The following is a 16,697-nucleotide window of genomic DNA, read 5'->3' on the forward strand; positions in this document are numbered from 1 at the left end:
ACAATTCTTAGAGGATAGATGGTTTTTTTTTAGGTGGCTACTGAATTTCCTTTGCTATAGGTAGTTACATGAGATGTAGGTGCTCCTTTTCCACCCACCCCAGTCTGAAGAGAGAGAGGTGCTTTTTTAATAGCTTGACTTGAATGAAGAACTGAATTGAGTTTGTGGGGTAGACTAAATTATTTTCTATGGTTGGATATTGTTCTGTTTGGAAGCATGGTTGCCTTGGATGACTGGAAGGTTGTGGTAATTGTGAAGTCCAACCCATGTTGAAAACTTATGTAGGTTGTTATCATCTGGCATTTCAGAACTTTTTTCCTATTTTAAAATTGTGTTAGAATATTTTAAATTCTATTGATTATGTCTTCCAACTGAATATTTGTAATAAAGAGCATGGAACTTAATAGGTAGAAGGAATTTTGGAGTGTGGGGACCATCTCTGGAAAGTTGGTCTTTGTTTATAGAGGCTGGAGAGCTGATAGAAGTGGTGTCAATGCCTTTGCATTTCAGTCACTGTGTTGCAAGTAAAAGGGTTTTGAATGGGCAATGCTGTGGGTGGAGGAAGGCAGGTGGATGTACCACCAGTGAATAGAATTACACCTGGGAGGGGGGGAAAAAAGTAGCTGTCTGATACCTGTGTGCCAAAACCAAAATGGCAGAAAGACTTTTAATGCCTCATAATTCGGTTACCAAATAAATAGTATATCATAGATGTAGTTTATAGTCAAGTTGCATGTGATAGTATGGCCCGTTCTAATTCTTCCAAATGCTGGTAGAACAAAGATGGTATTTCTCATGGAATAAATAAATTATGCATAAACATTAGTAATAATTGTATGATAGAAATCGCATAAAAAAGCTTTATCTTGGGGAAAATACTTTACGAGATGATCAGATGCATATTTCAAAGGCAGGAATAAAGACTATGGTTTATTGAGGGCTTTCAAAACAGGGTAGGCTTCTGGGAGTAGGAGAAAATAATGAATGATAAGAAGAGTGAACTGGTCCTCTGAACACATGAATTACTTCTCCAATCTTTCCATCCCCACACCCTCCTCATCTCATAATTATTTTAGTCTCCAGAGGGACACATATATTTACAACTGTATAGTGTCTATTTTGATGTTCTTGGTATTTTTGAGCCCTTCTTTTTCTATCCATTTGGCATTTTGGACACTAGACACTAGCAGCTTTCATGCTGGAACTTTTCAGAACTCTTGAGAGCATCCTTAATATATTTTCTCTTGGCGATAGTTGAATAGTCTTTGTAATCTTGTAGAACGAAGATTGCTGTTAGACTATTTTTAAAGTTTTTTTCCCCGAGTTTGTTTGAAAGGTCCCTTTAGGTTTGGATATTAAGCAAGAAATGGCAGACTTTTTTTCCCCTCCTGTATTTGGATGAATATTCAAGATGGGGAAGTGATAAGATGGTTTGGAAAACTGATCTTTTCCTGTGTTAATTTAGTATTCCTAAGCAGTACTGTGTGTTTACTCTAAGTTAGTGTTTTGTCCTGAGACTTTGTGGTTCCTGTTTCTTATGTTGGGTTGATTGAACTTCCGCAAGAATTCATGTTTCTCATGGTGGGCAAGAGAGAATTTTCCGTCATAGGAAGACTTCTGCTTAATCATATGATTTAGAGGAATGATGTTTTTATTTCTGTTTGGAAAGATGGAATTTTGTGCCTTCTTTTCATAAAAGGTGCTTTTTCTTAAACTGTAGGCAGTCAGGAGAACCTGGATAGACAAAACATAACTGAATGTAAACTAATCTTTTGGATCTCTCTGTTGATACCTCTGGGCCATTTGAAGTAGTTTTCTATAGTGTGGTCTGAAATTTTTTCCTTTCTTTTATCAACATCTTTTAGGTTGTGATTTAGGCTTTTCTAATGAAGATTGTCTTGTAGAAGACTGCCTTTTAGTAGAAAAATGACAAACACAGTTTAGGTTTCATAGACTTTGAGCTTCTCTGAGGTCAGACTATGATTACAAATACAGGTTGTTAAATATGAGTACTGTTTTGTTATCAAGGCCTTATGTAGTATTTATTTTTATATAATTAAGTGCCCAACAGAAGAGGTTGGAGTAATATTTTTTCGCCTGTAAACCAAAAGATTTTCCCCAAATCATGTAGAAGGTTGGTACAAAAACTCAGACCAGAATTGCTGCATGTGATAAAAACATCATGTGATGATTCAGAAATCCTCCTTAATCCTCATTGTTTTGAGTCCTAGTTAATTTTAGCTAATCTTCAAAGATGACTGTTAACTTCAACCTATAGTCTGTCTACATCCTGTAGTGATTTCAGGATCATTTTGATGATTGGATGAGTAGGGAGATATAAGTGAAGAATGTTTTATTTCTTTGAAAAATATCCTGAGATGACAAATTTTTGTTTGTCTTGTGCAGTTGAATTTTCCAGTGAGTTTCATGGGTGCTTTTGGTGGCTTTTTGTAAATGATGAGAATGGGCTTAGTTGCTAAACTAACAGATTGAAGATCAGTGAATAGATTTTGGGTTTTGGGGGCAGTGAGTTAGCAGCGTAGATTTAGCTCATCATGGATTAGGCAGCCGTAGTAACGAAGGGGTGGAGCATGTGTACATGAGACTGACAACAGAGGGGGAAGGGATGCCTGAGGCAGCGGTGACTTAAATTAAATGGTTCCAGAGTGACATCATCAGTAGTTCATTAAGTAATATCCAAAATAATCAGAATGAAATTTTTGATGGAAAATGTTAGAAATTCTGAAATGGATTTGGTGTTATCACAGCAGTTCAAGTTCTTTTTGGCATGTGGATAATTTCTTAACAAGTTAATAGGTGAAACAAGAATTTTGATATTCATTGATTACAGTTTTTGATTTTCTGCAGCTCGCAGAAAACCAGAAACAAGTACTTAACACTTATGTTGGCAAAAGTCACATCTCTTCTGTTTAACTTGAAGGTTAAGGTGAGAGATTTTTTTCTTTTGTTTTAAAATGGAGTCTTCACTAAAGACCAGTTCTAGTAGGTATCTTAAATATCTTCCTGTAATTTAACAGTGCTTTGATAACTTAAATAACTGCCAAGTTAATATAGCTCAGTCTTGCATTAGAAACATATATTTCATTTTTAAATGAACAGTCACTGTCATCCTTTAGTCTGATTGGTAGATTATTAGCCTTTTCTTTCCCCCTTTTTTCCCATGCAGTTAGTTTGGAAATGTTAATCTCTAATAATCTAGTTCAGATGTTGCAGAATGTGTTTAGTTATTTTGCTAGCTTTGTAACTCCTTTTTGTGAAGAGTCTATGGCATAATCTCTTGGTGAGTCAAGAGAAACAGTGGTGTAAGGAAAATGCAGACAGTTCTTAGGGCAGCTAATTTAACAAAAGATAAATATTTTTGCTTGCTTTTTTGTGAAGAGTGACAAATATGCTGTGATCTTGGGGTGCTGTTCTGTAGGACTGAATGAAAGTGTTGTCTTACTGCTGAAAGATGGTTCTGCTCTGAGACCCATTCCTGCTTGTAGTGTTGAGTTGACTCTCATGGTTGTTGAGTTTGTCTGACTTGGCAGAAGGTTAGCTCAGCCCTTCCTTCCTCCTGCCCCTGTTGGACGGCTTTCTGTTGAATTATGAAGTTGAATGGGTTTATGAAGTGTCCAGTTAATGTTGAAAATGGTGAAGGACAGAGACCACCTTCTTTTAGCATAAGCAGACTGTTAGCTTGACTCAGTTTATTGTGCAACCATAGTATCAATTCTTCTGTAGACCATGATGGAATTTTGCAAGAGTGGAGTAAGTTAATAAATGGATTTTTAGTTGCAAGGCCTTTTGATTTGGTCAAAGACTTCAGGTGGTACCTAATTGACACTGAGTGATAAATAACATTGGCAGTGTGGTTTGTAGAAGCTACAAGGAATGCTAAAGTTACAATGCATAGAAGAGAGGGAGAATAAAATACAGTAATCAAGGTATTAAATTTGGGACAAGCATCTGTTTCTAGTAATTTGTTTTGTAAACATTTTACTCTAAACAATTGGAAGGGATAAAATGGCTAATGGGCTAGTAGATGCAACTGACAGAATCTTTTACAGAGGCTTTTAAAATATTTTAAGTCATAAATTTTCTGCAGCACTTTTTCCTGCATGCATAATTCACAAAAAAAAAGGTTGCTGAATACAGTGTTGCTGCTTTCTTGATACTAATTGTAAGAAAGCTTATTGCCATAAATAGAGTAATTATGCAGTGAGTTATGTTTGCATTTAAATTGACACTGACACTAGCTTGGTCCTGAGAACTTTTGTGAACAATAAGTTCAGTATTCTTTAATTAGAAATTTATTTTGTCATATTATGAGGTAACTGCATAACTGTCAAGGATATAACCAACTATGAGGTCTTGGAGCTTCATTATTTTAAACAAATATTTCTGTTGGTGTTTTTGCGTAACACAATTGTATGGCGGCTAAATTCTGTACATTCTGGATACATCAGTAGTGTATCACAGGGTGATAAAATTATTTATTAGTGTTTGCTGTTCAAGTGCTGTCCTGGATTCTGAGAAGCTCAGCACTTCAAAGTGTTATGAGATACAAGCAGACTGTTGGAGAGGAGCCATATGATCTTATTTCTAAGCTTAAATGTTCTCTTCTAGAAAGTTAGCAACTCTCGGTCAAGATAAATGACTGATACTTAGACCCGAAGTCTTTTGGCCTTTAACTTCTAAAAGGCTTCATGTGAATCAAGATTTAAGCTAAGGCACATGCTATTTGGAGTCAAATGAGGTATGGCCATCAGTGCTCTCTTCCTTAGGCAATGAATTTCTGAACTGACCCAGTGTTATTATACATAAACTTTGCTTTCATTGAGGCACTACCATTGATTTGATCATTTTAGTGTGTCCTTAGGATTTTGTACCTTTTTGTTCTTCTGATTAATAAGTAGAGACAAATGTATGAAATGTTCAAGTGGACTTTTCTAGTGTTTAAGGAGCTTTTTTGAACAGGAAGAATGAAAACTGAATATTTTGGCCAGCCAGCTACAGATAGATCTGATGTGTTTGTCAATGCTTTCTTGGTAATACTGGTGGCACCTCAAGGCTTTCAGCAATGAGGCTTTAAACTCATCATAGTACATCCTCCAGAGTATGCAAAAATGCTCCAAATGGTACATCTTTTGTAGCAATTGAATAAAAAATTTGAGTGTTTGGTATTCTTAAGTATTCTACTGTATTCTACATTGAATGAGCTAAAGGAAGCTGAAGTGGTGTTGGCGGTTTAGCTGGATTTTTTTTTGTTGCCATTACTCCTACAGTCTACAGCACTGCAGTTGGGTTAAGGTATCATTATTTTTGTGAAATGTTTTGTCTATCTGGAGAGCGGGCAGTTGTTATTCACAAGGTTTGCAAGATAACACATGGTATATACTATGATTACAGAAAATTGCCCATCTTTACTCTTGTGCTGGTAGCCTCAGTTGAACTAGATGTCCTACTTTCTATTTTTTTAAATTGAAGAAGACATGGTGAAACTTCCTGAAAGAGTAAAATGTATTTCAGGTTGTGGAGACATGCTTCTCTGAGAATGTTCTTTTTAGAAGGTATTTTCAGGACTTGAAAATAGTTCTTGGGCTTTATAGTCTATTGTAGAGTTAATAAATTGCATGTTAAATGGAGCATCTTAGTCTTTATTACACTGCCTGAAGTGTAGATGGGGTTGGGGATAGGTTGTTTAAATATTTTACAACTTTTAAGATCGGGCAAACCCTGTGATTTATAATGGTCAGTGCCAGTATTAGATGTCTATTTCTTAGTTGATCAAAAATGCTGAAGTGTTGTGTATCAAGGAGGACAGTTCTGCATTATGGCTGCGTCTTGGCCATACTGAAAGTCCTAAGCACTGCTAAAATGGTGCTTGAATACAAGGCAGGTTTTTTTCTAGGCTTAAAGGGCAGCTTAGCAGGTTGTTCTCATAATTTGGGTATTTATATTTCTTTAGTTAATGGGTGGTGGTGTCTGTGCCAAATTGAATATTGCCTTTTTTCTGTAAAGTCTTGTGAAATAACACACAATGGCAAGGGGCTGAAACTATGTGACCTCCCAGGATAGAAATTACTCTCCAAGGAGAAATCATTAATGCAAATTAGTGATTCTCTTTTTTTTCTGGCTTTTTTAGAGTCTAAACTTTTCTGTATACACTTTCTTTGATGTGGGGACTCCTGCTAAAATGTTTTAACTCAAGTACTTTTGAATAGGAACAAATTCATTTTGAATATTAGAATACAGGGCTGCTGCAGCTGTTTCCCCAGAAGTGAAAAATCATCAAGCTTTTCCAAGGGAGTCCATTCAAATGAAGACAGTATACAGTAACTTCCAAAGCCCTCAAAAAGTAGTTGTTTTCCCGAGCAAACTGTACCTGGTAGAAAACAAGATGCTCATTACAACATTTTGAGGGGCAGGAAGGGACAACTCTTTGCAGTGACAAAATACCCTTTTTGCAAATTGGTCATGGGTGTTTGTGTTGAATGAGTGTTGGCACTTTACTTCTTGCTCAAAGAAAACAATATTACTTCCCATAGAGGTATGTGTCAGAGTATAATGTTCTCTGACCATGTTCTTTTGGATAATCCACACGTGGAGGGTGTAATGTTGGATATAAGGGCAGTGAAGCTGGTGAAGGATCTGTAGCACATGTCCTGTGAGGAATGGTTGAGGGAGCTGGGGTTGTTTAGCCTGGAGAAGAGAAGGCTCAGGAGTGACCTTATCGCTCTCTACAGCCACCTGAAAGGAGGTTGTAGCCAGGTGGTGGTTGGCTTCTTCTCCCAGCAATAGGACAAGAGGACATAGTCTTCAGCTGTGTCAGGGGAGGTTTAGATTGGACACTAGGAAGAATTTCTTCACAGAAAGGGTGATTAGGTATTGAATGCCCAGGGAGGTGGTGGAGTCACCGGCCCTGGAGATATTTTAGGAAACACTGGATGTGATACTTAAAACCATAGTCTAGTTGACGTGGTGGTGTTGTCATAGGTTGGACTCGATCTCAGAGGTCTTTTCCAAACTAATTGATTCTGTAATGTCAAATGTGTGTGTTTGAAGATACTTGATGTTATGTGGGTTTTCTGCTTTAGAAGAACAACACATTTGTATTATGTTTTCAGTATATTTTTTAAGTTACGCCTAGCAAAATTTAGAAATTGAAATAAACAATTCAGTTGCGGTACCAATGTGATTCTCGTTTCCAGTCTCTATAACATTTGCACCATCATGATACTGGGCATCCCCCTTGCTAGAAAGGATCATGTGGATTGAAATCCCATGTGCTGCTCTCTTTGAAATTTTGTCAGTGGTTCAGTGCATATGTTGACCAAGCAACATAATCCAGACCAGCATGGGGTGGGATGCAAACTCAGACGTTAGCATTCTTTTGATGAAATCAGGGAGACACATTCACACCACCAGTTGATCCACTCAACGGATTTAGTTGCTTACCCAAAGCAAAAGCCATCATCCAGTCTCCACTTAGTTGAAGTAGTTACATTCTTTGTAACAGCTGTGGTTAGTCACACCGTGCATTATTTCCTGAGCTGTGTGGGTGCTTCACCGTTGCCCCCTCTGAGCCTTCTGTTACAGGGGTTTATTGGTCAGTCACAGTACTTGAGTATTTATCATATCTAAATTCACATGATTTTGAGGCTCATTTGAGAAATTGCTAATTGAGAATCAGTCATAAATGGTCTTCCTGATGTAATCATGTATTAGGTACACACCTAGTCTGTACAGTCTGTATAGATAAAGCCTTCCTCAATGTAAGTTCCAATTTTATGCACATAATTAAAATGTAGATAAATTAGTTCAAAAGCCAAGAATAAGACATTAAACACTGGAATTTACCTAATCGAGGTAAGTTTGTAGCTTGTCTGCATTTACAGTTTCTGAACTTGATTGCACTGATTTTTATTTATTTTAATAAATCCCTATCTGCTACACTCTGCTGCTTCCACCTGCTTCTTCTGTTAGCATAACTGGTGAATTTCTCTGGAGATTTAATTCCTGTTAAAATCTGATTCAATTTCACAGAGAAAATTGCATCACAGTCACCATGTCAACCATAGTCAACCATGTTGAGTATTGCTTGTTTCAGAATGATCTGAAGGCTCTTTTGTGCTCCTCTCTGCTTTAGCTCTGCTTTTGGAATCCTCCTGGGCATCCAGGGTTTGCTTCTGGCTATGCAGTTGGTCTGGGACTTACTGTAACTATTAAGTGTGCCTAATGCCTTTTTTTGTATGTTGGCTTGGCTTTTTGCTGTCTTGTCACCTTGACCGTTGTTCTGTGGCTGGGACCTGTATTGAAGTTCCAGGAGCACCTTGCCTTCTAGACAAACAGGGGAGGGTAAGATGGTATAAACATCTAGTGAAATAGATATTTGTTTAGGTGTTTGTTAGCTAGAGACTGTGGAATCACAGCCATGATGCTGAGCAATGATCTATTGAAATGGAGAGCTTGAAGGTGGACAATAAGATGGGTAAAGATCTGGCTCTCCAAAACCTCTAACCACCATGTCCTAATTAGTAGAAGATTTTGAACTGAATCTTCATATCTGATGGAACTGTCAGAAAACAGGATTACTTCCATTCTGGGTAGAGTCTTTTCCTTAAATATTCCTTTCCCATCCAAGAGTCTGCCTAGCAGGAATTGTTTCCAAAGTCCATGTGCAGACACATGGAGACTCAAACCTCTGTGCCTATTGACATCTAGTTGATCTCTAGCCCTGTGTGCTTTCAGGATTCCAGACAGTGCAGAAAAAGCATTTGGTATTTTATTATGTTACTGTGTGCACAGATGAGGTTTTTAAACCTTTTAGTGTACATCACATATAGTTTGATCATACAGAAAATTCAGGAAATGGGAAGCTTGTAAGTTTCAGTCTGTTCTGTGTTCAGTGAAACTCAGTGAATTCCCTTTTTATTATGTTGTCAAACACTGCTGTTTTTTCAGTGTGGGAAAGGTAGATAAAAAATGAAAGCTAATTCTTATGGTGGGTGATGAAGTGCTGATTCTTTTGGGGTCCCAATACGAAAGGCATGAACACTTGAAAGGCAGATCATGAGTAATAACTCAGAAAAAGTGATAGCAAGTTATAAGATCATGCGTCCTTTCTGATTCTTGTAATCCTGAGATGATATGGCTTGGGATGGATCTCTGGTCAGGGCATGGCACACTGTAGATCTTGTTTGCTTGTTGTTTATTAGTACTGTCACGTGGTTTTGCTCACAGTACAGATTCATCCATCACTGATAGCAGTCGAGTCTGGAATGTGGGCCTTGTTATCCCTTGGACAACATGGTCTCATATCCTTATTAATAAAACTGCAGTTCCTGAGCAAGGTGCTTGTAATATTTCAAGTGGAAAAGATAGCGTACTGTGCATAAAATGAAGTGCACATTGATTAGTTACACATTGATTATGTGGGCGTTCATTAATTGTGCTATTGATTAGGCACAGCATGACTCAGTAATGATCACATGGTATCTGCGATAGTCATGTACCTGAATGTAGGTCACTAACTGCTCATACAGCAATAGTCTTACAGGTGGATCATTACAAACAAGTTGAAAGGTCTTTGTAGTACTTGAGTTGGCTCGAAAGGGCTTCAATTTTACCATGACTGATGGGATAGATTCAGGCAGACTTAGTGAGCTGTTCAGGTGGACACAAAGATTCAGAAGAAAGAATCTTAAAGAAAGAATCAGAATTTCTCTCAGTACCTCAACTTAATTGTCATTGTTTTGTGAATATCTGGTTGTTTTTTTTCACTTTTGCTGTTCTCTATAGTTTTGTTTTTCTGCTACCTCTGTGTTTTGCCCTTTTAGGTCAGTTGAGTAGCTTTATGCAACATTTACAGGGCTTTATATTAGCTAATTAGCCAAAGTGTTTTGATCACCAGTTTGTTTAAAAATAGATTTCGCTATGAGAGTGTTCTTAGTTTTTAGACAGCTCCTGGTGAATGTAGGTCCCACCATTTGCGTTCTCTGAGCAAGAAGAGCTAAAATTTCCCCTTAAAAATAATTGTAAAAGTATCTTGATGTCAGTTAGCCCCGCTGATTAAAATGGACTCATTTTAAGCTGAGAAAAACAGTGGTAGAGGTAAGTTTTTGGTACTTGGTATTGGTCATGGTGGAAAGAGGGTAGCCAGGCTCTTGTAGCATCTGAGGAAGAAGAAACAGTAATAGCTTACTGTTAACTAATTAACTAGATTTTTCTTCAGAGAAAACAGAAGGAAACTCTGAATTTCTGGTAGTGTAAGCCTTCCAGACGAATTTGTATTCATTTTCATAAACATACTTTGGTCACAGTTCCATAGTTATGTGATTGATGCATATTTCTTGGCCTAGAAATGATAGTGTGTACATTGGAAGTGGTCCAAGAAAAGCCCTTCCTGAGGCAGCTATTTATTTTTGTTAGTTAGCATCCTGCTGCTTTGTTCCTTAGTAGAGTTAGCTGCAAGTGGGGGATGGGAAGCTGTAGTCATAGCTCCAGAAGCTTCAGTGGTCATGGACATGCTGCCTATCTGATAGCTGCCATAGGCCAGTATGATTTCTTAGCCCGCATTTTCTTTATCCATGTAAAAACTTGGCCTGCAATGAAATACTGAACTATTTTAAGGTATCAGCTGATGAATGCCTGAAAATTAATTGCAGCATAGGATGGGAAGGCATCTTGCTATATGTGGGTTGTCTCCTTTAGTATAGTATGCTGTGGTTTTGGGATAGCTTCTGTTGGAGACCTTAAAAGGTGTTGCAGAAGTCCAGATCTCTGGTGTTCAGCTCTGGGCAGCAATGCAAAAGACTTCAGAGAGCACTTGCCAACAGTATTCAAAAAGTAATTTTTCTCTTGTATTCTGGAACTAATGCATAGTAAAAGTAAAATCATTGGCTTGAATACAGTTATTGTGGTCCAGCAGATAGTAAGCACGGCTGTTTTTTGGACCTAAATCTGTTGGTGTTACCCACTTCATATTTTGTGAAGGGAACAGTGGTTGGTTTCTCATTGCCTGAGCAATTGAATTTAATTTGTAGCAAAGTTAGATATTTGAAATTGTTCTTTTCTGAACTACAAGTGTAGTTTAATCTACAAAGATTATAGAGGGTTTTTAGAAGTTAGATGAGGATCCATCCAGAATTGTCATACAATATGTAATTTCACTCTGTTGAAAGGAGCTGGCTATAAAAAGACCTTCTGAGCCTTTATCTTTCTGATGCCATACCAGATTTTCTTTGTAGGTTTTTTCACTGCATACAATACAGTGTTCTTCATAAAAGTGGGGGATAATATGAATGAAACACATTCAAAATGAATGGCTTTTTGAGTGTCACAAAAAGCTTGTCAAAATAAGCTTTGTTGTAGCACAGTAGTTCTGCATTAATGAAGATTTATTTGGAAAAAAGCCCTAATCTGTTAGAGTACCTTCATATTTCTGTTTAAGGATATTTGAATTCTTAAAATATCCTTTAAAATAATGTTATTAAACTTCCCAAAGTCCTAATTGATAATATTAGGGAAATGATCAGTTATGTATCCTTTTTTGGGGTTGTTATTTGTGTTTAGCAGTGATGTCATTTGGTGTAGGGAAAAAGGTTTTTCTCAGCATTAAAATTTGTAATGGCTGTCAGTTCATTTCTGCCTGCTCTTACTGGGAAAGCTTCGTTGCTCAGCATTTTTATTGAGGTTGTAGAGTCATTTTGGTCAAAGTCATATGTTTGTGGGTTTGTTTTGGAATAGCACTTAGGCTTAATGGTTTTCAACCCTAAACCAGTGTCTGGTAGCTACAGAGGAAATTAGCCATCATATTCGAGTGCATGGCCAACAGTGTGCGGTATAGAAAATGAAGATTGTCATACCTCTTTTAGGGCATAAAATGCTGGAATCTTTTAATCTTGAAGTATTTTAAGTCTGAGCATCCCTAGAGGAGATTTATTATAATACATACAGTAATTATTTTCTAAAGCATAACCCCACCTATTGAAATTCTGTGCAAGTATAATGCAAAAGCCATTTCTGTGGTCTGCATGTTTGCATGTTGGATATCTTCCAGCTAACGGAGGGGGATGTGTGTGTGGCATGATGGACAGGTTACTAATTGTGGGTGCAGTTAGACAGAGAGCAGGAAGAAAGAGTATCACTCCAACTTCTCATCTAATAACCAAGAATCAGAAACTCTGAGGTTTCATTAAATATCAAAGCAGTGCTGAGCTGTGCAATTGATGTTGCTATTGCACTGTTCTGCAGTTCAAAAAATTTTAACTTCCAAAAATTACAGGAAAACATAACTTTTTAAAGCATTGACTTGAAGCTTTTGTACTGTAGTCAAGTTTTATGATTTCACTTACATCTGTGCTCTTTGAGGATTTCTTAATGGTGTTTCTCCTTTGTGTACAAGAAGATGTAAATAGACCTGCTTGAAAAGCCTCCTTCTACTTCATTAATGGGTAGAAAGTAGCAGGGAGTGAAATTTATCTGGAGTGATAGCTTTCTGTTGATGATAATGAGCTAAAGAATTATTAAGATATTTAACTGTTAGAATCTTTGTCATGACTGAACACATTGTTATAGAAATTAAGTCTTCTCAGTTGCATGTCCAGTGTTTTCTCTTATTATTGCAGGTGGTAACTGCATGAAAATATGCTGAATTGTAGATTTTTTTAAGTGCACTGTTTATAAAAAACTATCCTTTAATGGCATTACTACTGAATGGCTCTGGTGTACATCATTTGAAGTGAAACATTTGCGCCCTCCTTCCCTTCAGACTTTGGTTTTGTTTCTAGGTTGCACGTCTTCAAAAAATTCCTGATGGTGACAATGAGACAATGATTCCTGTACTGTCTTCGAAAAAAGCAAGTGAATTGCCAGTTGATGAAGTAGCAAGTATCCTGCAAGTAAGTAATTTTTACATCTCTTAAGAATGCACTTATGTTACCAAACAGTAAGTTTGGTATTTCTTAAGGACAGATCTTCTAATTGAAAGTTGATGCATTATCATGCATTTTGATATTGGCTACTGTCTGCTTCTAAAAGCAAGTTGATTTTTAAATTGTTACTTGAAATGCTCTAATCTCTTAATATTTAAAAAAAAAATGAGATTCAACTTGAAAATGTTTGGATTTCTGTATGCTTTGAAGATGGCTATTTGTTAATAAAAATCCTGGAGTCAGTCATATTATAAAATTCTGTCCTTTTTTTTTTTTGTTTTGGGTTTTTTTGTTTGTTTGGGGTTTTTTGTGTGGTTTTTGTTGTTGTTGTTTTTTATTGCTTCCATTGCTCTAAGGAATCCTTGATGTCCTTAATTTATTTTGGTAGCCCCCATTTTAAGCAGAGAAACAGGACTGAGGGAGCTGCCCATTGACAGATTTATGAACCATTGAATCTGGGTTAATTTTTGTGATAGATGGTCTTTTTTCATTTTCTGTATGCTTGACTGCCTGAGGAGTACACCATGATAAATGGTGGTCACTGACAACTCAAGACTTTGAAGTTATTGCAGTCATTTGGCTGAGCAACTGAACTCCTGACATCATTCTCAGGAGTCTGAAGTATGCCCACAGTTTGGTTTGTTGTAGAGTTTTCTGCAGGGAAGATCAGCAGTCATTTAGAGATGTGAAGCAACATCTACTTCTGTAGTTCTTACGTGACTTTTTGGTTGAATCTCTTAAATACTGCCAAATGGAGTTTTAAAATAGTAGTCTGTTAACTTTTATTGTCATACAAACATTTAGTACCATGCTTGTCTTTTGAATGTTGCCCCGATGTTTATGATCTAAGGCTGTACATTTTGGTGTTGGAATTTATTTTGAAGTCTAGCTTTTCAGTGTAATTGCTGGCTGCTTTATTCTTTGCATATTTTAATAGGCTAATCTTCAGAATGGCTTAAAAAACTGTGAAGTTTGTCATAGACGGGCATTCCATGGATGGAATGAATTTGATATTAGTGAAGATGAACCACTGTGGAAAAAATATATATCCCAGGTGAATGTTTTTGTCCTTTCTCCTTTTTGGTTTTAATACCTTTCAGTAGTTTTGCTTATTTTGGTTTACTTAGCTTTTTTGTACATGAGCACATTTTTATAAAAGTGAGAAAAGTCTAGTAGAATGGGAAATTGCAACTTCTATAATTTATATCTAATTTACCTGTTGAAAAAGCTTTTATTTATGTATATACCAGTGTTTCAATTAAGTGATTTGTTCTTGAATGTGTGTTCATACCTAGACAAAGGATGCCATTCATAAGTAGCCTGAGGGTTAGAAAAGCAGAATAAACTTCCTTGTAGTTAGACTTGGTCCTGAGTTTTACTAAGGTTGTAGAACAATACATTTGACTGTTGGTAAATATTTAAATGGAATATGCAATATGAATAACTTGATAGACAATGAGAATTTTGAAAAGCAAAACTGCTGCCTTTGAACTGAGGGTGGAGGTGGGACCAGTCTTGATTCTGGTGTTTAGCAGAACTGGCAAGAGTCAAGTGTGAATTTTTTTCAGTGTGATAGATCTCAGAGACATATATACATACCTGATATATATATATGAAAGTGTCACTACTTTCTGCTACCTGCTCCTCCCACCCCCTAGCTACACAAGATATTTACACAGAAGATTTTTCTAATGAATTTACGATGTTAAATATTTTGGTCAACATTTCAGTGCAACCTTGAAGTAATAAATGGTTGACTCTAGAGATCCTGTGTTACTTGGGAGTGACTAAAAAGATATTCAGTGCTCTGCTGATGATAGCAGTGGGAACATCATCCCATACTAGCTGTACTCTGGCATTAATGCTTTATTTTCCCATGTATAGGGTCAACTAGTCTGATGCATCAGAACCCGTCTAAGACGTATTATCCAAGTCTGGTTTAGATGGGATTTATTAAGATACATTTGTTTTGAGTGTGCTTATCAGATGTGCTTTTAGAATGCTCTTCACTTGAATTGTTGGAATGTTCTTTTTTATAGTGTTTCTCAAAAAAATCATCATGTTCGCAACCAGCTGTCATAGAAGCAAGGTCCTTTATTATTTTAACCTTAAAAATCTGAGGAAATCATATGATCTAAAAGGAAAATTGGTGTCTTGTAAAACAAGAAATCATGAATTGAAATTTAAGAAATATATTGCTGCCTTAATAGTGATCAGTTGCTGGGAACAGGGTCAGTGTTTTACCTCAAATACGTTTTGAATGTATTTCAGGCTTCTTTTTGTATGTTTAAATACAGTTTAAGCAATTATAGGAGATTATTCTTTTTGTATTTAAAATGTGAATCAAGAAATGGAAGACACATTCTTTTCCTGTTGCATATTGAATACAGTCTATTCAAGGTCTTTATATTTATAAGAAAACTCCTCAAGTAAACATCTGAACTGCACAGAGTTAGATTTTCTTTGCACTGGTAGATTATAAATATTTTAATAATAGAATAATGCTTCAAAAATAGATCTGATGTGCTTTGAAGGGTAGATAAAATGGCCTTTCAGTCAAGAGTGTGGCTGAATTACTGTTCTGTTTCATTGCAGTTTAAAAACCCCCTTATTATGCTTCTCCTGGCATCTGCAGTCATCAGTGTTGTAATGCATCAGTTTGATGATGCTGTCAGTATCACTGTGGTAAGGAACTAAAATTCTGTCTTCCTTGGGAGTACTTCAGATTGTGTGACCACTCGTGTGTTCAACATCACATGAATGACAATGTGGGGTGGGATAATTTGACTACAATTAATGAGTTTGATTTGTATGCTGTCATTAAATCTGTTTAATTTGTGAGTGGATTTTGGTTTTTTTCTTTTCCTTGAGTGATAGCAGCAATACATATTAAAATACATCTTTGAATAATTTTCTGACTGCTTCTTGTATCTTTACTCTTCTGTTGGTTAAAAGACTCGTCTTTAGGCGTTTGTTCAGAGGAGCAATTTTTGGCATATTCTATGTAATTTTAATCTTAAATTATGCCTTAATTTCAAATTTAAACCAACATAAGCCGTCTGTGAATTTACTTGAAAGATTTAATCTTTTAAAACATGAAAAAGAAGTGTAACCTGAACTCTCTAGAAATCACAGAAGAAAGACAGAAACTGAAATAGTAATTTATTTGCAGTTAAATAGGGTGCTAAACTAGTGAGCCAAATACAGTACTCATAAACATTTGTCGCTGCAATTGACACAGAGAAGAAAGTTGTAATCCCTTTGACCTTTTTGGGGTGATAGGTGGTAACTGAAAATCTTGATTTCTATATGACTAGAGGGAAGTTCTGGGTGGTTTTTTTTTGCCCTTGTCTTACCTCCGCACTTCTTCTGTTGAGTTTTACTTCCGTGTGTAACTCAAGGTAACTGGAGGTTTGCTCTTAACCCCTCTATTTTTTTATAAAGAATAGTTGTCTTTGGAAGATAAACTATGTGACTTCTTAAAGAAAAACTTGCAATTTTGAATTTGAGTATAGTGTTGGTTTGGAATAGTGTATTGTGTTCCTAAGTTGGATTTAGGTAAATTATTTTATTATGAAATTTATTTAATTATTGTGGCTGAAAGTTGAATTATTTCATGGTTTTTTCCCTTGGTTAATGCCCTTAAGTCTATTTCTTAACTCTCTTGAGCAAGGCAATGATAAAAGAACAAGGCAGTTAGTGTAAGGGAGCATATATTACTTTTGGTGGCAATGCTGGCTTGAGCTGCTTTTACCATCC

At 36.4% G+C, this 16,697-nt stretch overlaps 1 protein-coding gene across 11 annotated transcripts in view; it reads left to right on the forward strand.

Moving 5' to 3' along the window:
• The window catches only part of ATP2C1 (ATPase secretory pathway Ca2+ transporting 1), a 71,663-nt gene that overhangs the window by 23,679 nt on the left and 31,287 nt on the right, over positions 1-16,697 (forward strand). For all 11 annotated transcript variants that reach the window (XM_027675518.1, XM_027675528.1, XM_027675525.1 and 8 more), the window contains 3 exons: positions 12,795-12,905; positions 13,876-13,992; positions 15,534-15,623. In XM_027675518.1, coding sequence (XP_027531319.1) covers positions 12,795-12,905; positions 13,876-13,992; positions 15,534-15,623 — 318 coding nt within the window. Of the gene's footprint in view, positions 1-12,794; positions 12,906-13,875; positions 13,993-15,533; positions 15,624-16,697 lie in introns of those variants that run through there.

The sequence above is a fragment of the Neopelma chrysocephalum genome, unplaced genomic scaffold (genome assembly GCF_003984885.1).
Source record: "Neopelma chrysocephalum unplaced genomic scaffold, ASM398488v2 Primary Assembly neopelma1_26, whole genome shotgun sequence".
Taxonomy (NCBI): domain Eukaryota; kingdom Metazoa; phylum Chordata; class Aves; order Passeriformes; family Pipridae; genus Neopelma; species Neopelma chrysocephalum.